The following is a 16,972-nucleotide window of genomic DNA, read 5'->3' on the forward strand; positions in this document are numbered from 1 at the left end:
TCTATTGCCAAAGTGCAAAAATTCACATTTACACACTATTATGTCAAATTAACACCTATTATTTTCCTTTTCCTATTTATAGTTTTTTAGAAACGGAGTTTAAAGAATAATTATTCGTAAATTTTATAATAATTTTATATCAGTACGTTTAAAAAACATTGTCTCACCATATTATAAAAGGGAGCAAATAGATCATTCCTTTGCCTGGTACTAAATCTTCTGCACAATAAATGCAGAATCTTCTGCTAAATCTTCTGCTCTGAAAAAATATGAAAATTATTTTGAATACAGAGAAATTTAAGATATAGTACTTGGACTTAGGAAAGGTGCCATTAAAAAGAAGCCTTAAAAATATGCTTTTAAATATTTAATAAACCATCCTCAATTTATTTCATAAATTTGAGTTTAATTTAAAATAGAGGATACTAAATTGACTCTCTTTACCATGTATCTCCTTATAACTGCTTCTAGTACATTTATAATTTCTCTATTTGAGACTCAGTGATTTTTCTTGTCTATGAAATGGTAATAATATTATCAAGGCTACCTACCAAAGGTGTAATGAAAATCAAGTAAGAATGTGTATGAAAACACTTTGAAAACCATTTATCTTGCTAGAGATAACACTGAGGAATGCTGTCATGTAACAGGCTCCAAGTAACATCTCTGTGTTACTGAAGCCTTAATATTTTTATTCACCAGCCTAATCTTTGTCACCATTCTAGGTGGTTTCAACATCCTTGTAAAAGACTCATCCAAATTCCTGGATGCTTTGTCATCCAGTATTTGGATCTCCTCATTGTTAGTGACCATTTTTTTTCTGTCATTCCACTGGTAACTCTCTGTCCACTGTCATCACCAGACACAACTCGGCTCCAAAGCCTTGAATTCTTATTCATAGATCGTAGTTTCTATCCTTCTAGGTCATTCGTGTAAATATCTTGCAGGAAGCAAGAGACCTTCTAATGGTGTCTACTTTCTAATCCATTGCTCCTATCACTTCTTTCTGTCCAGAAGAGCCTCTTCCAGACTATACTTTCTTCTTATCCAACTGAAATTCTATTATTCATTGTCCCAATGACTCCCACACAATTCCCATAACTTCCTTGTCCCTCTCTTTCTCAAAATCTCTTAGTATAACACATCCAACCATGGAAGAACTCAATCATCTGCCTTCTCTGTGCCTGTCAACCCCTATGTGTTACAAGAAATAACCACACACATAGCTGGGCAGACTGATAAACATGATCTTCAACCTCAAGTGGGCCCTCATCCCTGACAATTCTACTATAATGCTTTTCTCTCTAATCTCAATTAGGACTATTTTCTACCTTTTCATCATGCCCCTTTCACTTCATGCTAAAGCCTTTCTTTACGTTACAGGGAAATTAGAGCTCTCAGCTGGGAATACCATCACCCTCCAGTGTGCAGTTCTACAAACTCATCGGCTTCTGCTTGCCCTTTCTTATCCTTGCCTGTCTCAAGAAATGAATGAATGAATGAATGAAAGAAACGATAACAATAGAGTTAGATAGATAGATGATGGATGGATGGATGGATGGATGGATGGATGGATGGATAGATAGATAGAGAAGGGTGAAACGGAGGGAAGGGGCGGAGAGAAAAGGGGAAGGGAGGGGAGAATGTAAGGAAACAATAAAACAAAAAAAGAATAAAAAAAGGACAGGTGACTCTTCTCTTGAAGGATAGCTCATCTATCTCATGCTCTGAAGCTCCTGCCTTCTCACTCTGACAAGCATTTTGTTCATTCAGTTTTCCTCACTTTCTTCTGCATTTTCAATCGTCCCTCCTTATTGCATCATACATCTCAGTTTACAAATATAATTTATGATCTCTTATCTGAAAGTAGAAACAAAATCAAATCCTCTTTTGACTCTGAATTTGCCTCTAGCCATTGCCCCATTTGATTTTTTTATAGCCAGATGTCTTTAAAGCGTTATTTCTGCTGCCTCTAAATTCTTATTTACCACTGACCTTTCAAACATTTCAGTTTGGCTTCTGCTGTAACTACTGTCAAGGACATTTAATTCTCTCCATGATGCCGTATCGAGGGGGTATTTATTTATTTATTTATTTATTTATTTATTTATTTATTTATTTATTGTCCCTCAATTTACTCATGTATCTACAGGAGTCAGTACCACTTCTATCACCCTTGGTAAAACACTCTCATGGATGACATATCTTTCTCTTGGTTTTTCATCTCGTCTCTCTCAGTGCTACTGTTTCATCCCCGTTCCTCACTGTTAATCCTCTGCTTGCTAAATTTCTTCTGTTTACTCTCCATTTACAGGCTCTCATTCATTTCCATGAACTTTAATACCATTTATTTGTGTGCTGACAATTCCCAAATTTCTATGTGTAGCGTTGCATATTCCTCTACACTTCAGTCACCTATATCCAACTAATTACTTTATATCTCCATTTGGATGTCTCATCGGCAACTCAAATTTAACATTTTCAAAATTGAAAAATTCCACTGTTCGTGTCTCCATTCCCTTCCCTATAATGTCTCTCTCCCCTCAATCTACCCCATCTCAACAAATGACACCATGTCCACTCATTTGCTCAGGAAAAAAAAGTAGAAGTCATCCAATTCATCAGTAAGTCCTGTTGATTCTACTTACAAAATAGATCTTGAATCTGTCCACTTCTTTCCACACTAGTTCACAGTACCAATAATCTCTTGCCTGACTTATTGCAACACCCTAACTAGTCTCTCTAATTTCTTTGGTAATTTCTTGCAACCTGTTCTCCAGATAAGAGCAAGCGTAATCTTTTAAAGCATAAATGAGAGCACATAACTCTTTTACTTAATATTCTCCAATGGCTTAATGCTTTACTTTGAATAAAATCTAAGGACCTTACAAGATCTTGCATAGTGTTTGCCTATACTGCTCTCTTTCTTTCTTTCTATCACTCACCTCATTGCCATGAGAGCCTCCTTTCAATTTCTTGAACATATCATAGGCTTTGTACATACTATTCCTTCTTAACTAGCTCCTTTCACGGCTATCTCATTTTGTAGGTTTTGGTTTAAGTGCCACTTCCTTTGTAAGTTCTTCCTGAATCATTGTCTCTAAATAGGTCCCCTCTTTCTATCTAACCCATCATTCTTATTCTGTATCTCAGCATCCTGTCTGCTTTTATAAATAATCCTTCCCACTTGACAATTACTTTTTACTTGCTGTTTTTGTCTTCCTCATGATACTGTAAGCTCAATGAGGGCAGAGACTATATCCATTGCACTTATCACTATACAGTCAATTGCTAGCAAAAATCCTATAGCTAATAGTTACTTGTCGAATAAGTGGATACCACAGGTAAAGATGGACAATGTAGTAGAAATGACTAATTCTTATGCAGTCTTGCATTGTAGAATTTTAGAACTATAGCATCAAAGCTTTACTCAAGATTTTAATCATTTGTTAAAATGGATGGACGGCACTATTTTTGAGAGTCCTGCATATATTGCCTGTTCTCTGCTCCAGTGCCTCTCAAATTATCTGTGAATTTCCAATCTATGAGACTTTTGTAAAATACAATGAAATTGAATTACTAAAAAATAAAATAAAAACAAAAATATCAGCCCAATTTTTCTTATTACTAGCTTCAGCAGACACAAAATTATTCTGTCGTTTCTACAAAAACTTTTAAAGCATTTGTCAACGTCTGCACTAATGTCATTGAAGATTATATTACTAGCTGGGTTAGTGTAGCCTTTTTATCAGTGTTAGATACCTTATTTCCACTTTAACTAGTTTCTCTTTAACTATTCTAACTCACTTTTCTGTCCTAGACTATTCTGTCTTAATGTTTTGTCCCTCATTTATTCTCACATCCATAGTCTCAGTATTTCTTTTTTACCCCATTGGCACAGCACAATCCTATGGATAGACCTAAGTAGAAAGAGAGGTATAACAGGAGCAAAAGCTAGGATATAGATGAAGATTCAGCTTGTGTTGCTTATATGTAGCTGTTGTTACGTCTGAAAGCAGGTGAATACCTTAAGATGAATTTCCTTACACTATATGCCATACTACCCAATCTCAAAAGCAAGTTCAATTCCAGCTTCTCTTTAAAGTTCAAGGTTTAAGCTTAGTCCATACTTTTTTGAGCCTGATATATCAGTTTCTAGGGTAAAAAGAAACCTTCATTGTGGAAGCAGTCTGTGACCCTAATTTACCTGTCCCCTCATCCAGCCATCACACACTTGAATCTGTAGGTTGAACAGGCTTCTCAAGGTTCTTCCAGCTGGGAATAATTTGAAGTTCAATTGAACTTCTTTTGGGGACTTCGGACTTGAAATTCTACCATTGGACTGGCTACAAAGCCAGGTCTCAGGTTTGGGGATTGAGTTGTTAGCTAAAGTTAACACGTAATGTCTAATGCTATGGCAGACCAGAATTCCTTTCGTGTTTTCTTTTCCTCACCTTTCTTCCTAAATCCAGTTTGTACAGCTTGCACTGTGTTAGGGAGGTATTGGATTTGTAGGATAAAAAACAGTGATTCTAGAAAATAGGAAGGAAAGGGGGCAATAGGGTCAGCTGCAGTTTACCTCTGTCTCCTTAAGCTTTGGAATTCCAGTGGGAATTAGTCACGTACTCTTATGTCTTAATAGGTTAAATTATTTTAAAAATGCAGAAGGTGGGGTAAACACAGATTTAGGAACAAAGTAGGTAACTACTGGTAATGGAATCTAACTTTTCCCATGGGGCTATATTAACTGTTTATTAGAGAAGAATATTCTAGTGAAGACTTTGACTTACTGCTCCTCTTTCATACTACAGAAAAATAATTTTCATCTTTTCTTACATTCTTATAATGGGGAATTTGGGTGGTAAGATAAAGGATGTATTTTCAAGTTTTAGTTCTATTACTGGTTATTCCAGTTATTCCACTTGCTCTGGTTTCACAATTCAAAAAATATTGAAGTGATGCAGAGATAAGACAACAGTGGGGCCTGATCCAGGGTATAACCGACATCAAATTCCTGAACTGAAGGTGGTTCTAAATGAAACACACTCTCCATTCCAGAAACGTTAGCAGCAAGTCTTAATTCAACAAGCTAATGGAAGGTTTATATTTATTCCTCTGAACAGCTCATAAAGTCCAGAGAACTACATAATATGAGATCATTTAGATACCTTGAAGATCAACTTGGGACTTTTCTTAACTGTTGCACAACATGAATCAAAATCTGAGCACCATGACTTGAAAACTGGAACTCTTGGACACTTTAAATGCCACAATGATTGCTGATAACCCTGACAAGTTGTAGAAATGGGCAGACAATTACAGGATGAACTTAACAGAAATACAGTAATCCAGAAGAGAAAAATAAAACACTGTAAGTACAAGGGAAAAGGCTTGGCTTAGTGGGGAAAATGTGGGCATTCATAAGCTACAAGCAAAGATGAATTAGCCATACAGTACAGTTGCTTTATTTTTATTAATAAAACATTTGGAGAGTACATGTGAGAATATTGGATTAAGAAAACGGCAGTTACCCTCCAGTCATTTATGCAATTATTTATTAAGCACCCATCGTAGGCTAGACACTCTGAGTGTTGAGATAAAATGAGGAAGAAGACAGATAAGATCCCTCCCTACCTTCACCCAGCTCGCTAACGTGTGGTCAACGACAAAGCTAGTATCTTTAATACTGACTTTAGTTTGTATTCGGTAGACACTTCGCGCACAGCAAATACTGTGAGCTTCTTCAGGTTAGGGATCCTATTTTTACATTTCGGATCCAACTCCATGCCTAGCACAGCACCTTGTAAGCAATCAACTTCGATTAAGTGTGAAAATAGGCCCTTAAAACCTAAAATTTGAAAAAGTAAACACTTGTCTGACCATCAAACACGTCGATCAAAATCTGCAGGTTTCCTCTTCAGCGAGTAATAGGTATTTGCGAACCTATTACGTGCAGAACAGCTCTCAACACAATGCTTTGTGTATTAAAAGTGATGGTGGGAATGGATTCAAATTGCACATCGTGATAATTGCCGTGGATATCCCGACCGGGTGGACAGCCCATCCTCCGCGAGATTTTTTTTTTTTTAGCCGAGAGACAAAACGCTTAAGCCTCCGGGGTGGGATGCATCGCTAAGACTGGGCGGCACAGACAGCCGTTCGCGCGCACCGAGCTCGCTCCAGCAGCTCGGCAGGCACGGCGGACCGGCTCCCACCCGCGGCTTCCCGGCGCCCGGAGTCTCGGAGCGGACGAGGCGTCCCCCCAGAGGAAAGACAGGGCGCCGCAGACGCCCCCCTGGAGGAGTCACCACCACCCGCCCCGCCTCGAGGTCCTTTTCTTCTTGGGCTCCCTCGGACCATTCGGGCGTGCGCCCCCGACGCCGGTGGGGCGCGATTACGCTACTAGGCGCTCCGGAACCCCACCGTAGCCACTCGTCCACCCACGGGAAACGCACAGCCCAGCAGGCCGAGCAGGCCGGACGCCGAGGCCTCGCGGTATCGAGCCTCCGTCCGCCCCGCCTCCTCGCCCTCCAGCCGGCCCCGCCCTCGCTCTCACCCCTCCCCCGCTCCCGCCTCACTTCCCCGACAATCTCCTCGCGCTCCCGGCCCGGCACGCGCGCCGCGCCTCGCAGCCGCTACCGCCGCCGCCGCCGCGGAGCGTTCCTTCACGGTGCCTGCCTTCCAGCTTCGGGCCGGAACCGGAAGTTTAGGGGGCGGGGCCGGCGGAGGCCAGGGGACCGAAAACGCGGCCGAGCCCGGAGCCCGGAGCCGGAGCCAGAGCCTGGACCAGAACTTGGCCGCCGCCTGCACCGCCGTCGCTGCCGCCGCCCGCCGCTCCTTCCCCGCTCCGCTGCCGCCGCGGCCGCCACCGCCGCGAGCTCAGCCGCCAGTGGTCCGCGGACTTTGGGTGTCCGGGTTGAAGGTCGGTCCGGACGTCGGACCCAGCTCGGTTCCCGGACTGTCCGGGCGGCAGCGGACGCCGCCGCCGCCGCCGCCTCGTCGCCTAAGCCTGGCGTTTTGTTCCGAGAGACCGAGAGGCGAGCCGAGCTGACAGTGATTTTGACAGTGATTTAAACCCGCTTTTGTTGTTGTTGGCTTTTCGTTGTTTGGTTTTGTGTGTTGTGCGTGTGTGTGGCGGTTTTTTCCCCCGTGGTGCATTTTTTTTTTTTTTATTGTTGTGCTTTTTCTTTTTTCTTTTTTAACCCCGTGAACGTTTTTGTTTTTTTTTGGTCGGGGCTTCCGAATATGTTTTATGACGGTTGATTTTACACCAGGAGGTTTGTCTCCGAGGAAGACCTAGAGAACTGGATATCTAGCGAGAACTTCCTACGGCTTCCCCGGCGCCTCGGGAAAATGGGAGCTGCTGCAAAGTTGGCGTTTGCCGTCTTTCTTATCTCTTGTTCTTCAGGTAGGTGCATGGAGCGTGTCGCGGCGGGGCTGCAGCCGCTGCTGCCGCTGCTGGCGGCCGCGGTTGTTGTTGGGTCGGCGAGCTCCAGTGCAGCCTGGGGAGTTTTCCCCCCCACCCCGAGCCCCTCGGCCGCCACCCCCAAGGTCTGATTGCGATCTGGAAACCTTCATGAATTTTCCTCGGTTTGCGTTAGGTTAGTAACTGATAAGAGTGACTGTTGTTGTGGAAGTGAGAAAGTCATGGTTTTGTGGCCATAACACTGGATGACAGCACTGGTTGGGTTGCAATTCAGCCGCAAATACCACAAGTGACAATTTATGCAAAGGTTCGAGACCCGAAAGGTGTATTCCAACATGTCATTTAGTGTGGCATCCTCCAAAATAAGGGTTTCTTAAATCGTCATTTAATTAGTGCTTCACCAGTGACTATCAGGGCAGAGATCAAGTCAGTTGTTACTTAATTTTAACCGTGAGAAACAATGCATCATATCGGCGGTTTCATCTGGGTCTCCCCTCAGGTTTTCTTCAACTTCAGTGTCCAGCAGTGTTAAAAATAGTTGTAGTTGTTGTTGAAATATTAACTATAACCCAGTGCAGAAGAGGTATGCCGCTGTGTGTTGGTAATAAGCTGGCTTCCAACCACCATTTATATGCTCTTTTCTGGCAGAGATTTTGCTTACCTACGGAATACTTATTTTAAACGCGTTGTATTGAAGCATTGTTTTCGGTTTGGAACAGCCCATTTGAAATTGTTCATACTGTCAGATGCACTGTAGTCATAAAATAGGTTTTGCCCCAAGGTTGGAAGAATAATCTGGCCTTTTGGTATTTGAAATTTTGATTTTGTGAGAACGTTCAATGGTTGCAACCAGTGGTTGGAAAACTATCGAGTCTTTTGTATCTGAAATTCTACAAATGAATACAGCATGTAGCTGAAAGGTGTGCACAATGTACAGAACAGAAGAGTTAGGTTGGTAGATGAAATAATGCTGAAGTCGCAATGGATCTATTTAACATAAAATTCAATATTCAGTAACTAGGTTGTGAGATAGAATTATGGGGGGTGGGAGGAGGAATTGACAGGTTTCATGGCCATATCTTTATCTCATTTGCCACAGGGAAATTAGAGGGTGGTAGTCTTTTCTTTGTGTACCTCTGTGGGGTGTGTGTGTGTGTGTCCGTATTGGTCTGTCCTCCCCACCCCCCTTTTTAATAGAATCTTTTGTAATGTATAGAATTTTGCTGATTGGTACATTTCCTTGTGGTTAATAAATGGATAAAGTCTAGTCTCATGTCTGTAGTGGTATTGATCAGTTCCGGGTGGGCTGAATGTGTTGTGAAATGGCGATCATTGCCAGAGATTAACCAAAAGAATCATGTCTGTTTAAATGGCAGAAGGAACATGCTTAAGGCAGGCTGACAGTTCTTTTTGTGCTCGGTTAGGGGAGGAAGATAAACAGTGGTGTCTCTGAAATGAATGAATACCTTGATAATATTAAATCTCTTGCTTTTGAAGCATGGTTTAACCATGAGGTTTGTATTTTTCCTGTAGTACTCTTTCTCCTCTGCCCCTATATGTTCTGGTTGGTGAACTTCTCTTGTTCAAATGCCTGTTTCTGATCTCCTGCCCTTGAGTAGGAGGGGCATCATGGCCACTGACCAAGGAGTTGTGGACATTATTCCCTCTCAGGCTCACCTGAGTAACACTAATTGGTGAAGGAGGTTATTCTTGAGCAGTCTCGAGGTATTCTGGAAAAGCAGGCTGTCGCTACAGACCTTACAGCTCCCTTTGCTCGGTTTGGGAGTAAAAATAATTGAGCATTATTTTTTTATAGGATTATTTTTACTGAACCAGGAGGTTAATTTTGAAATAATTTGTTTATATAGAACATATACATGCTCTCCATACATTAGACTGATATTAAATATTGTTACATAGTTTTTTAAGTAAACATTCCTAGTTGAACTAAAATATAATTCTATTGAAGATAATTGAAATAATCTTAAAGACTTTAATCCATATTTATACACGAAGATTTTTAGTACTTAAAATGTCTGATTTTTTTTAAAGGTCTTTTGTTATAAACCAAATTCTGTCTAAAAAAGGATTATTATGTTTCTTTCCTAATTGATTTTTCTATGTAATTTGTAACCTGGCATGTTTAGGAGCATGAGAATGGCTATTTTTATGAGAATTGAAAAAATTCAAGTTTTCAGTTTTTTGTTTCTGATATTTTATTTTTTTATCAAATGGAGAATAGTAGTAAAGAGCTATTTTATTTCAGGTATAGGATGGATGTTTACTGTTTTCTTTAGTACTTGTGGACTTTGATTTTTCACTTTCTGAGGACTGATTATGCAGACTATTCCTGTAGGGTATGGCCAAATGTATAATTTCCTACTCTTGTTCTAGGGGAAATATTTTTGAGTTTTGCACTTATCCTGAAATGCCTTCAGATTCCATTTGATGTTGATTTTTTTCATTCCTCTTATTCTTCCTCATTTTCTGTTTCAAAACAGAAATCTACTTAGTTTTTTTGTTTTGTTTTTAAAGCATTGTGGTTAATTTGTATCTTTTCCCACAATCTGTTAAAATGTGAGGATGAGTTTAATACTTGCTTTAGTTCTTAGGTTTATCCTACCTAAAGTGATGCAGCTATTGTGATACTATTTGAGTTGCAATGAATAAGTTGAGAATTGCTTTGGATTCTGTAGGAACTGGATCAGTCTGTTCCATATATTTGATGAAATACGAAATGGAAGTAATTATGTGCATTTCCTTCAGTTCGGCCAGGCAGTGTGCATGTTTCTGTAAATGTATGTGTGGTTGGAGGGGGAATCGGCAGTACAGTGACTCTTCTGGGACATTTCTGAACTTTGGCTAACAAGTGATAGATATTAAATGCTTCATTTTTCTGAGAGGCAGAACCTCTTAAATGTAGTCTGTGATCAAATCAAATATAATGTATTGGCAAATGAAGACCAGAAGTAAAACAAAGTATCTTCCCCCATTCATTATTAATTTTTTTTTTTTTTTTTAATTTATGAGAAGCCAGTAGTTCTCAAGCTTGGTAACTTTTGCTCCCTGCCCCTGCCCCTCTTACCCCAGGGGACATTTGGAGACATTTTTGGTTGTCACAACTGTAAGGGAGGAGGGGAGGGTGTGCTACTGGCATCTAGTGGGTAGAGGGCAGGGATGCTGCTGATCGTCCTGTAATGCACAGCACAGCACAGCACAGCCTTCCACAGCCAAGAGTTATCTGGCTTAAAATGTCAGTAGTGTGCAGGGTGAGAAGCCCTATTGTAAACTCTTAATTTTTAAAAGGATTAATATGTTAGTAAAGGGCACTGCTGTCCCTCCCACAGTCATCTCAATTTTATAAATACATGGCATCGATGATCTCCACGTGACCTTGTATTGAGAGTTTTCATCTTTTCATTATCTTTTAAAATTAGAATGATTAAATTTGAGAAACAGACGATAGGTATATACATTATTTCATCCTGTATGCTTTACTAAAAACATTTTGTTAACTGTTTAAACTCTCTCCAGTCCTTTGTTATGATGGAATGCTCATGATTCCATATTCATGGATATGATGAATGATTGGTCAAGGTATCAAGTTTAATTATATTTGCTTTTGATCCAGCCATCTCTGCCATAATAATCATCTTTAAGGATATTCCCTTTTATCCTTATTGAAGTCACTGTCTGGAATGATGTGATGGCTGCAGGTGTGTGTGTGTGTGTGTGTGTGTGTGTGTGTGTAACATGGTGCCCGAAAAGTTTTGTAAGTTTCATATGGAAGCAATATGTTCACTATTACGTGTTCCCTGAATGGTTCAAGGTGTAAATTCATTTTTTTAAAAGGATATTTTGTCTAGCTAACTTTAATTTCAAGAAACTTTTAAAGTGATTTCTTAATTACATAATTTTCCTGCGACTCATTAGCTAGGTTTTGGTTACCATTAGGCTCATTTATTCTATACTAAATTCTACAATCTATCATAGACCCTTGTCCTTTTTATGGGTTAAATTTGACCATAATTAATAAGTGCTTACCTTGTTTTGAACTCCGGTTTTAAGGAAGTTAGTCAGCCAGGATAAGAATTACAGTCAAACTCTTAAAATAAAGGTAGCATTACACCATTGAGAGGAAAAATTCTGAAGTCACTCCCACAAAAAGTATGCAAATAATTTATTTATTTATTTATTTATTTATTTATTTATTTACCTCCTGTTGTCTTTGTAACACACCTCCCATACATATCTCTGGTAATACTGACATTTCACCTTTTGGGTCAACCAGAATCACTGTTTGATGAGAAGTAAGGCATAACTAAACCAAATGAGATTTTAATAATTTCTAAATTATCTCTTTAGATTCTAAAACTGTTTTGTTGCTGTTTTACTTTTGTAAGTACTCTTGTTTCTCATCTTTGGTGTCTCATAAATCTGTGATTTAAAATTTTCTTTCCATGTTGCTGTTTGTCGTGGTGTCTCTTATGTTGCCATTTGTCATGAAGTCCCTCAGATGGTAAGTTAGGTAAGGTTGTCAACGTTTGATACTGGGATCACTAGTACTCCTTCACTTTTTATTCCATATTCTCTAACTCATCGTTTCTTCCGTTCCCTTTCATTATAGTTTCCTTTCTACTTCCCTCCCTCTGTTTGCTGTCCCCACCCCCATCCCTTCTGTATTTTGCTTACTGTAGTCTGCTTGCGTGTGGAACCCATTGGTTGCTGACCATCAAGGCTGGTTCAAGAGGTCTCACCCATGGTGTAAATGAAAACAGATTAAATTTAGAATGCTTGAGAATTGACCAGATAATCTTTTCCACTGTTCTTTCATTTGTTACTTTCTGGAATACCACACATACACTTGGGAGTAGTGTTACTCTCTTGGAATCAAATGGCTTTATCAAACTTTAGATTGCTTTTATTCCCTCTTTAATATTCCGGTTTTTCTTTAACTCTTTGCTGCTTTCAAAAAGTCTACCTCTTGTTATTTATCCATCATCTCTGTTTAAGTAAAAATGTGACCAGACTAGAGAGTATATTTATTGCCACAACTGGGACCACATTAGACTTCCTCTGTGGTAGATTTAATTCTGTTAGGTTATAATAGTCATGTCTAGACAGAACATTGATTTTAAATTGACTATTGAACATGAAAGTTCCAGGAATAGTATATAGAGGAAGGAGAAGAAGTCAAGAAGGTAAGAAAACTGCTATAGAGAGCAATTGTCTTTCATTCTCCAACTAGATTTCTGTTAGTCACTTTCCTATACCCAGCACATCTGGTGGTCAGGTTTTGTTTAGTAAAGGGATGGAAAGGGAATGTGGTGTTGTCTCCGAAGTTGGATTTCTTACACTGTTAGAGTGGTGGGCTTAAGGGGAAAAAGTGAGGGGTCCTATGGATACTGGGCAAGGATGTAACTGTGGTCAGTAGGTGTGGCGTCTGGTGCCAGCACCGTCTCTGTTGAGCTCATCTGTCATGTTTCTTACCTGAGTTATTGTACCTTTCTTTCTAGCGAAGACTAGCTAGTTCCCTGTCACTGCTTCCTCTTCCAGTCCATACACATAGCTGCCAGGTTGACCTCATTGGAAAGTAAATCTGAATATGTCACTCCTGCTTAAAATCTTTCTCTGACTGTGAGTCATCTTTAACGTAATACGTAATTATCTTAGAATGGTATGCGAAGTCCCGTATCATTTGGTTCCTGCCTGTTTTCTCTAACCTCTTCTTATAAATGGTTAAGACTATAGGCTCTGGAGTTATTAGACTTCCTCCGTTTACTTCCTGGCTTTTCACCTCACCCTTGAGCAGCTCACTTCACCTTTTGTGCTTCAATTTTGTCATCTACAAAATGGGAATATTAATAGTGCCTACCCCAGATAGTGGTTGAAGATTAAATGTCACATAAATGCTAGGTATTCTGCTGTGGCGCCTCGTCAACGTGAGGTATACAAACTTGCGGTTTCCTGAATGTGTCGTCCTTTATTTTATATCAGCATGGTATTTTCGTTCATGCTATCCCTTCCTCCTTTACCTGGCTAACTCCTTGTTTTTAAGACTGAGAAGTGTCATCTCTTTAGAAACATTTTCTCTGCCACCCAACCCATATTGAGTTAGTTGCTTTCTGTTGTTACATTTTGTAAAGTACCCTGATTCCAGTAATTATTGCAAATGTTTACTTGCCTATGAATGAATGAAGTGAAATCTTTTCATTTCTGGGCCTGAGTTGTTGTTTTTTTAATGTAGTAAAGCGATAATTAGATGATCTCTGAACTTTTTTCCTACTCTAAAAGCTTTTTTATTCTAATTTTAAGGTAGAGTTTAATAGTGACATTAAGAAAAAATTATTTTGGTGGGGTTTTTTGGGTATTCTTAAATTCTGTTCATTTTTTAAAAATGCTGTCTCTGATCTTAGACTAAATCTTTCAATATAATTTGAATCATATAGATTTAGAAGACATCTTAGAGACCTTCAACTTTAGTAGCTTTCAACGTTTTTGACCATAACCCATAATAAGAAATACGCATTGCATCATTACTTAGTTCCCATGTACATAAATATGTATATGTATTAGAAATAGAAGTTTCATGAACTCTTACTGTGTGGAGGACACTTTTATTTATTTTTATATTGTATTTCATTAGAAAGTGTTGATTTTTGACCCAATAATTAATTCAGTGACCAATGGGTTCTAAACTCCTAAAAACTGACCTAGTTTAACAGTCTCTACTCTGTCCACCCAAACAGTTGAGTAGAGAAGGAAGCTGCATAAGTAAATATTTGCAATGGAAAATAAGTGCACTGAAAAATATGCTCATTATTTAATCTATAATAGAAAACGTGCTTAGGTACAAAACTGATGGGAAAAAAATGGTCCCAAGGGAGAACATGGACCAGCCCTGACTGAGGTCTCTTCTGGACGAGCTGGATGAATTTATGCACTCACAAAATGCTAAAACAAAATTATTAATAAATTGTAATTGTAAAGAGTTCAGGTTTTTTCACTTAGGAAAGGCTTGCTGGGAGATATAGATCCTAATAATAAGGAAAAAATGTCTTGGCAGGAGGTCGAGGAGGATATTCATCTTAATATGAAAGAAAAGGTACAAAATAGGCTCAGGAACACAGGGGGCATTTGTGAGTAAACTTGACCATGGATGAAAGGCAAATTTAGAATGAAGGAATTTTGACAAAATCTAAAGAAGAGATTTGTGTGATGAAAAGATGTTTATAATTGCTTGAAGAAGCAGAACAATCTCTGAGGGGGTTTAGTCCAAATGAAATGTAATGAGAACCTAGAGAAGATAGGAGTGGATGACACCATCCTGATGGATGTCCCAAATACACACAGGTGGAATAAAGGACAGACGAGCCTGAAGATTAAGGTTGGATGGTATTAGTACTAAATACAATTGGTAAAGAAATAACAAGCCAAAAGAAAATAGGAATCACTTTCATAATAAAAGAAATTCTACGGAGATAGGGATTTAGATTGTAAGCATGAATGAAAATACATAGATTTGGAAAAATAAGAGTACATAAAAAACGAGAGCATGTAATGTTCTTTTACAGGGGCAGAGACACTGTATGATGGATATGTAGCCATTGTGATGTCGAGTTAAAGAAAGAATTGTAAGTGCTGGTAGCTCAATATGTTGTTTGTGTTTAAATAATGGTCATATTGCAATAATTGCATGAATTACTCATACTGGTCTTCCAGATTATACTCTTTGAAATTTACATGAGGCATTTTCCTCACAGTAAATTATACTGTTCTATAGAAGTAGATTTAGAAACTTTTCTTACTTGGTGTATGCTATTCATGCATGAATTCTAAACCTTTTTAATACCATTCTATTGGACTATATAAAAGCTCTTTTTTCTTTGGTTGGCTGTTTTTTGAGTAGTATAGTCACATTGGGAATCATTTTATTCTCTAATGTTGCTGAAGAAAATATAAAGCAATAGGATAATTATTAGAAAGGCCCATGTAGGGAGGGATTGCCTTTTAAAGATTTTAAAAATGAATCGTTCTTACAAATTGCAGTAGAAATAAGCTTATCTATACATAAAGCTTTGAGGGAGGATTTTTTCTGGTTATGATTACTGACTTTACAATTTATGTTTTATAGAAATGAAGCCTTAATTATTAAGAAAAATCTCTTGGTCTTCACATCTTTATAACTTTACATGATAAACCAAGCTTGTTCCAAGGCATTATTTCAAGAGGAAGGGGCATGGGCAAGTTGAGATGTTGGCAGATTTCTAAAACTCTGAGAATTTTTTAAAATTTGTAAACCAAGATACATTAAATGAAATAATATGCCACATAATACAGTAGCTGGTTCATAGTAGATCTTATATGTGTTTGTTAGTTTTTAACCTGTCTTTAAGTCTTGTTTTCAGAAATGTGTAAAATTTTTAAAAATACAGATTCAGTTCTTAGGGGATGTTTTTAAATTTGCTGGTAAATTATCATTTAATATGAGATAACATTCTGCCTAATGATTTAGCCAAAAAAATATCAATAAGAGTGCCAAATAGGTGCCAGGAAATATCTAGAACATTTAGATATCATGGTTCTTTTACAGAGTTCTTTGAGGTCTTGTTGTTCTAGCATGCATTAAAAGGAAACATTGGAGTAAATCTTGATCTCTTTATTTGTTGGAATGTAAAATGTTTTTCTTAGACAGTTTCACTTAAGCCTTAAGTATTTTTACATTTTTCATGTAAAGATTAAGTCTTGAAAGATTCTCAAGTCTGTTTTGGGGTAACAGTTACAAACTTTGAAAACATGATCCTTCAGTTTGAGATCAATATTTTGAATGTAGTATATAATATTTTGGACTAAAACTTTAGAGTTTCTCATTTGAATTTCTACTTTCCTACTGACTTTTCTTTGACCGTGGCAACCACTGAGACCCCACTTTACTCATCTCTAAATTAAATAGGATGAAATAAGCATTCATTCATTTAACTACCGTGTTTTCCCGAAAATAAGACGTAGCCACACCATCAGCGCTAATGCATCTTTTGGAGCAAAAAATTAATAAAAGACCCGGTCTTATTTTAATATAATGTAAGACCCAGTCTTATTTTATATAATACAATATAAGACTGGGTCTTATGTTAATTTTTGCTCCAAAAGATGCATTAGAACTGGTCATCCGGCTAGGTCTTATTTTCAGGGAAATACCATAGTAAATATCGAACTACATGCTAGGCACTGTCCTTTGTGCTTGGGATGCAGCAGGGACATGATTATGTGACAAAACAGACATGATTATGTCCTTATGGCGCTTACAGTCATAAAATAAGTAATCAAATGAATAAAATGATTACAAATTGTCTTATGTGCTCTGACAGAAACAAACAGGGTCCTGAAAGGGTGACTTTTTATTGGCCTCATACCACGTCACAATCTCTAATTACTTAGTTTTTTTATCGAACTATGTATTATCTGCTCCTTCCACTAGTGAAGTAAGTGTAAGCTCTGAGACAGGGTGAGCCACCACTTGCCTTCATCACAATGCCAAGGGATAGC

At 38.4% G+C, this 16,972-nt stretch overlaps 1 protein-coding gene across 3 annotated transcripts in view; it reads left to right on the plus strand.

Annotated features, from left to right (window-relative positions):
• Positions 1 to 7,153: 7,153 nt before the first annotated feature.
• ACVR2A (activin A receptor type 2A) overlaps positions 7,154 to 16,972 on the plus strand; it is an 80,642-nt gene continuing 70,823 nt past the window's right edge. For 2 of the 3 annotated variants that reach the window (XR_002137829.2, XM_074335994.1), the window contains exon 1: positions 7,154 to 7,408. Coding sequence is in view for 2 of the 3 variants with exons in the window: in XM_074335994.1 (XP_074192095.1) it covers positions 7,354 to 7,408 (55 nt within the window). In the remaining variant the exon portion in view is untranslated. The remainder of the gene's footprint in view (positions 7,409 to 16,972) is intronic. The other variant, XM_019737423.2, reaches the window with a different exon arrangement.

Source organism: Rhinolophus sinicus, linkage group LG01, assembly GCF_036562045.2.
Source record: "Rhinolophus sinicus isolate RSC01 linkage group LG01, ASM3656204v1, whole genome shotgun sequence".
NCBI classification, from domain to species: Eukaryota; Metazoa; Chordata; class Mammalia; order Chiroptera; family Rhinolophidae; genus Rhinolophus; species Rhinolophus sinicus.